The sequence below is a fragment of the Mastomys coucha genome, unplaced genomic scaffold (assembly GCF_008632895.1).
Source record: "Mastomys coucha isolate ucsf_1 unplaced genomic scaffold, UCSF_Mcou_1 pScaffold18, whole genome shotgun sequence".
NCBI classification, from domain to species: Eukaryota; Metazoa; Chordata; class Mammalia; order Rodentia; family Muridae; genus Mastomys; species Mastomys coucha.
Genome location: NW_022196900.1, coordinates 42,025,157 through 42,031,156, shown reverse-complemented (window position 1 = coordinate 42,031,156; position 6,000 = coordinate 42,025,157). Strand labels below are relative to the sequence as shown.

At 39.1% G+C, this 6,000-nt stretch overlaps 1 protein-coding gene across 1 annotated transcript in view; it reads right to left on the bottom strand.

Moving 5' to 3' along the window:
• Positions 1-1,851: 1,851 nt before the first annotated feature.
• Positions 1,852-6,000, bottom strand: part of LOC116095384 — a 38,057-nt gene continuing 33,908 nt past the window's right edge. Inside the window, exon 3 of the mRNA XM_031376787.1 lies at positions 1,852-1,996. Coding sequence (XP_031232647.1) covers positions 1,905-1,996 — 92 coding nt within the window. The 3' untranslated portion in view covers positions 1,852-1,904. The remainder of the gene's footprint in view (positions 1,997-6,000) is intronic.

Below are 6,000 nucleotides of genomic sequence, written 5' to 3'. Positions count from 1 at the left end.
ACCTGTGTATTTACAACTCAAAGTAAAAAATATGTACATAAGTTTTAAAATTATTAATGTCTTGAGTTAATAGTAAATAAAAATGGATTGGTGATTAAAATCATGCATGTACTTATATTTACTGACCTCTTTACAAGAAGTGATATTACATGAATGTGTGCTTTACCTGAATGAATCTGTGCACTGTGTGTGTGCCTGGTGCACACAGATGTTATTGTGTACCAGAAGGCATTGGATAACCCTAAAACTAGATTTATAGATAGTTGTGAATCCTCATCTGAGTGGTAGGAATTGAACCTAGGTCTTCTGGAAGAGCAGACAGTGCTCTTAACTGCTGGCCCATATGTTTAGCTCTATTCTTTCGAGCTCTCATTGGCTGGAAAGCTCCGAATTTCTGTCTATTGCCTCCTGAGCATTTTATCTAGGGAAAGTCTAAAGGCAATGCACTTATGCAGTGTGTCTATGAAGGAATGTTTTAATTTCTGTATATACTTGAGGGACGGTTTTGCTGGATATAACATTTATGGTTGACAGTTTCTTTTTTACCTTAAAACTTTGACTCTTTCATTCTCTAACCTCTGCCCACCAGATCTTTAAAAATCCATTGTTAATTTTATTGAGGGTTCATTGGGTCTACTCCTGTTTCTAAAAAGATCCTCTCAGTCTTTGAGAAGGCTAATTATAATGTGTCTTTGGTAGCTTGTAGTATCTTAAGCTTCACAAATTCTCTCTTTGATTATTTTCCAACAGTCTTAGCCATTACTCCCTCCAATACTCTACATCCCCTTTTCTCTTTTCCTTCTAAAGTAATCTTGTCTGTTTCTTAAAAGAACATTTTTTTTTTATGTTTAAGTTCTTTCTTGTCACTGCTTGACTCTGCCTTTGAATCATTCTTGTGCATTTTTCAACTCAGTTACTGCATTTTTCAGCTCTGTAATATTTTGTTTCTTTTTATGTTTTATCCTTATTATGTTTTCATTTTAAAAAATACATTTTCACTTTATCCATATCTTTCTTTTGTCCTTTAAGCATCTTTAATCTGTAAGTCTGCCATCAACTCTTTGCCAGAGACATTGGTCTTTTGGTTTGTGTGCTTGTTTGGCTGGGCAGTGATTGCCTGCTTGTGTGGTTGTGCCTTTTGGTTCCAAATACAACATTTATAATTGCAAATAAGAATTATGGCATGTTTAGTTTTTCTTTTTTACTGAGCAAATGTAATTCAGGATTTCAAGCCATTCTCTTCCTTACCTTTTGACACATTCTATTTGTATTTTGTCATTCCCATTTTTTCTAAGGATTAGCTAGAGTGGTAAACATTATTAAATATCTATTTTTGTGCAGACGTGAAGGGGCAAACTCAGTTCCCACCCCTTTTAAGAACTGTAAAATCTAGCCAGACAGTGGTGGCTCACTTCTTTAATCCCAGCACTTGGGAGGCAGAGATGGGTGGATTTCTGAGTTGGAGGCCAGCCTGGTCTACAGAGTGAGTTCCAGGACAGCCAGGGATACACAGAGAAAGCTTGTCTCAACCCCCCCAAAGACAAAACAAAAAAACAAAACAAAAAGCCACCCTAAAACCCAAAACAAACCAACCAACAAACAAAAAACAGAAAGCAAGAACTGTGAAATCTGCACTAGAGTCTTAGATTTGCCAGGAGGATGCCAAGAAAACATGCATAGATTGTGTTATCTACCTCTACTGTTGGTTCCACTTACTTTCTTAGAAAGTATTTTTCTTTTCCTGGCCTCCATTAATATCATGAAAATGTTATGGGAATTGCTATTGGAAGTTGTAATGCCATGATACCTAAGAGTTGAGAATATTGGGAACAATTTGGAACCACAAAGTTCTAACTCCTTCAACTTGACTTTTTTTTAAAGATAGTGATGAGAAAGTCCAAGAATTAATAGAAGACCAAGAGAGTTGGAGAGGCTTCTGGAGTCACATTATTTCCTGTTTTGTCTGTGCACAAATATAATTTCAATAGCTTTGTGTCTATAAAGAATAAAGAGAGTCTCAACTCAGAGATAGCTCTGCCAGTCAGTACTTTTTATTTCATTTCTTAGCTCTTTCAGAGTTTCACACAAGGGATTTTAATTATATTCACCCCTTCCTCAACTCTTCCCAAATCCATCCCCCTTTTTTGATACTCCTAGTATTGTGTCTTCTTTTTCAACCTTCAAGACCACATTCTTGGATGTGTAGTCTTTCATTGCATTGTGGTTGACTTATCAAGAAAACTCTCTCTCCCATCTCCAAAATCCTAAAATTTGACAATATCTCCTCAGGTATGGGGAGGATTCCATATCCAACTCCCTTGCCCATGCTGGCATTTGGTCTGACTTGGATTTGCACATGACTCTTGCACACTGTCACAACAGCTGTGAGCTTCTGTGTCCAGCTGCCCTGCTGTGTCCCGAGGGCAATCATTGCCTGTAGCTTTCACATTCTTCCTGGCTACTCTTCCTCCATAATTGCTGAGCCCTGGGGGAAGGTGGTGATGTATAAGTTTCTTTTAGGGCTGAATATTCTGCTGCTTCTTATTTGCATCTCGGCCAACTGTGGGTTATGTGTTAATCTTTACCTTTTCATTGAACATTTCTAAGCCCCAGATCCTCTTGTGTAAAAGCAGGCTACCATTTTCATTTCTTTCAAAGGGTTATCTTAGTAAGGTTTTGATAAGGCATGCAAACTGTTGGACATATTTGACTACATCATTTTATCCATTTAATTCAAAATCTTTGAAACCTTTTGTGGTCCAAACTACTGAGACCAGTGAAAGGATTGAGGCTTTTAAATTTACTATCTGTGTACCTAGATATACCAGGAGGAGAGAGGACCCCTTAGTGTTCCATTATTAAGTTAGGTTCACTCATAGTCCTTTCTTAAAGTCATCTTAAATCAGAACCCATCTACCTATAACTTTAACAAATTTCTGCCCATTTTTCTTGTCCTTGGTTAGTTGGACACCGTCACATGCAAAGCAGGCTAGTAGCAGTTTTGCTGAATTCCATAGTGGTGAAAAGATTTGGCTGTGTCTAGGTTATGGCTGGAATAAGAAGAGGGGCCCAGAGGTTTCTCACAGAAACAATCTTTGTTAGATACAGATAACACTATTAATTATGCAAAATAGGAGAAAACCCCCAGATAATTTCCAGAATTTCTTTTATGTAAACCCCATACCTTCTGGAAAGCATGGAGTTTTCTTATGTGTGAGGTTGTGTTTCCTCTTATGGGAGTGCTGCAGAAGCTGATGGGCTTACAGTCCCTGACAGTACCCTTCTTTCTGAAATCCTGAAGGTGTTGACAATGGGGAAGTTGTTTTTATGGTGACTAATGCTGTCTATGAATAAACTAGATCCCCACGTCTTTGTCTGGAGGGATGGGGATTTTAATCCAAACTTTTCTTAGGAGAACTTTCTTGAAGCCCAAATGGAAATCCAGTTTGGACCTTATACTGGCTCATTTCTATTAACTATGATTTTTCTAGACCTTTCTGGTCCCTATTGTCATGGTTTTATCCTTTAATCACATGGTCATGTTGACATACCATTAACTTTGCAAATTCAGACACAAGTCATACCTGTTTGTCACTGGTTGCCACTGTTTATGAATCTATTTACAAACACAAGTATCTGTTCTGGCCAGATCTCACCAGGAGAAGATCAGCTGATCAATTTGAAGTGTTTTCTCCACTGTGCTCCAAACCCCCACTTTCTGGCTTTGTCATGCTGAGGTTCCTTAGGGGCTGTCTTTTCAGGGAGAAAGACTAGAAGCATTTGTGAAGCACAGTGGAAATTAGCAATGAAAATATGTGCTCCCCCCCTTTGTGTAATTGGAAATACCCTTTAGCTACGTAAAAGGAGGGAAAAGAAAGACAGTCTTGGCTCGAATCTTTGTTGTTGCTTCAGTTGGGAGGCAAGCAGAGAGATTCACTGCCCTACCGGTTTAACAGAGAGACTGGAAGTCTGTCCATCACCTGCAGGGTCCTTTCTTGTCTTGGCTTGTTTTGGAGCTGGAACAAGGGCTGAGAGTCTTAACCCTGTTTAATTTATGTAGCTTCAGAAAGAAAGGTTGTCAGGGCCCACTTGATGAGGAAAGGGGAAGAACAGCAAATGAGACTGGGGACATGTCTGAACTTCCTCCAGCTGCGCTGTCACCCTGCTCATCAGGTAAGAAGAAAAACAGATTAAAGTGAGGCCTTTGTTTCCAAATTCCAGGCTTGCAAAGGATGTATTATGATACTCATTTCAAAATATGGTTACATCTTGAAAGCATTTTTGTTAGAGAGGCATATTATCTTTAACAATGAAGCAAGGAAGAAAGCTTGGTTCTTTACAGTAGACTCTTAAAATACCTTTGCATGCATATATATATATATATATATATATATATATATATATATATATATATATATATCTTTTTACATTAGCATTCAGAAATTCTTGGCAGGAACAATAGGCATGGTTCAAAGTTCACCTCATAATCATAAGCAGACTTCTTCGTCTCCCCCTTTAGTTTTGTGTGTGTGTGTGTGTGTGTGTGTGTGTGTGTGTGTGTGTGTGTGTGTTTGGAGGGGGTGGAATGAGGGAAAAGGGGGGTTACATTTAAACATCATTCCCCCAGGATGAGGCCTAATTTCATAATAGGATAGTTTTATTCAGAGTTAACTACTTTGGTTTGGGCTCTGAATGATAATGGTAGAAAATATAAAGTAACATTTTAAAAGCTCAGTCTGAAACACATAGCGCGGCTTAGTGAAAGCATATGTTGCTGGTGGGACCTCACAACCACACTCCATGGCGCTCTTGCCAAATCACGCTAGTTTCTGGAGCTCCTATTTAAATTCCCCCAGCAAGGCTTACAATGCAGACTCTAGGTTTCTGCTATGCAGTATTGAAAAGGTCCTTAGAAAGCTTGCCCCCAAAGAACCAACTTCTTCTTGTCTATGAAAAAATTCAAATTAAGGCTAGTATTCAGTTACAGGGTTCAGGACTTCATGCCACCGACAAGAACAGAAAAGAACATCTGCTCTTGGCACTGTTCTGGGTGGTGACAATGGCCACAGTTCTGTGCATGCGCACACAAGCAGAACGCCTGCCAACTCTTGAGTTAGATGGCCAGCCTTTGCAGGACCCTGAAATGCCATGTGATCAAGGCCCAGTTTCACAGAAAGACTGTTCAAATTACCTCTCCTGTGTCTCTCTTTCTCCAAAAGACTGAAAATATAGAGTTACTGTTTCAGTGTTCCATAAAACCTGGATCCAGGGAAGACACCCTGAACCCCAGTGTTACCATTATGTGTGACAGTGGTCACTTAGGAAAATGGCTTCTTTGTAGCTTCCTAATATGTTTACTGAGCATTTTTTTTTTTTTTTTGCTGTTGTTATTTTTTCTTCTCTTCAGGCTTTGTTGAATTCTGTTTATGATTTTGATAGTCTTCTCCTGGCACCTCTGAGTCCTTTACAGTTTAATTACCATATCTATCACTACAGTGGATAAAGTAATTATTCCTCCACACACAGGCCTTTGATACTGTTTACCATCCACAGTTAAAAGCATACTGCATTGAACAGTAGGCTTGCATTAAGCTTGGAACTATAATGACTTAGAAATCTTTCTGCATCTGCAGAACTACAGAAAATGGAGAAATGACCTGGGTCCATGCTTCACAGCCATGCATATACAAATTTCCCCTGTCTAAACTCCCTGGCTGCATACACACACACACACACACACACACACACACACACACACACACACACACACGCGCGCGCGCACACACACACTTCCCCTGTCCATATTCCATGGCTATACATACATATTTCCACTGTACATACATACTTCTTCTGTCCATACTCATTGCTGCACACACACCAGCTGTTTTTCTATAGCTCTAGGATTTGGCTAGTGGAAGCATCTATCTCTGAAAAGAATAGAATCACAATGTAGAATTTTACTCTGAGAAAAGGATTTCTATAGGGTAATAGAACCCTACG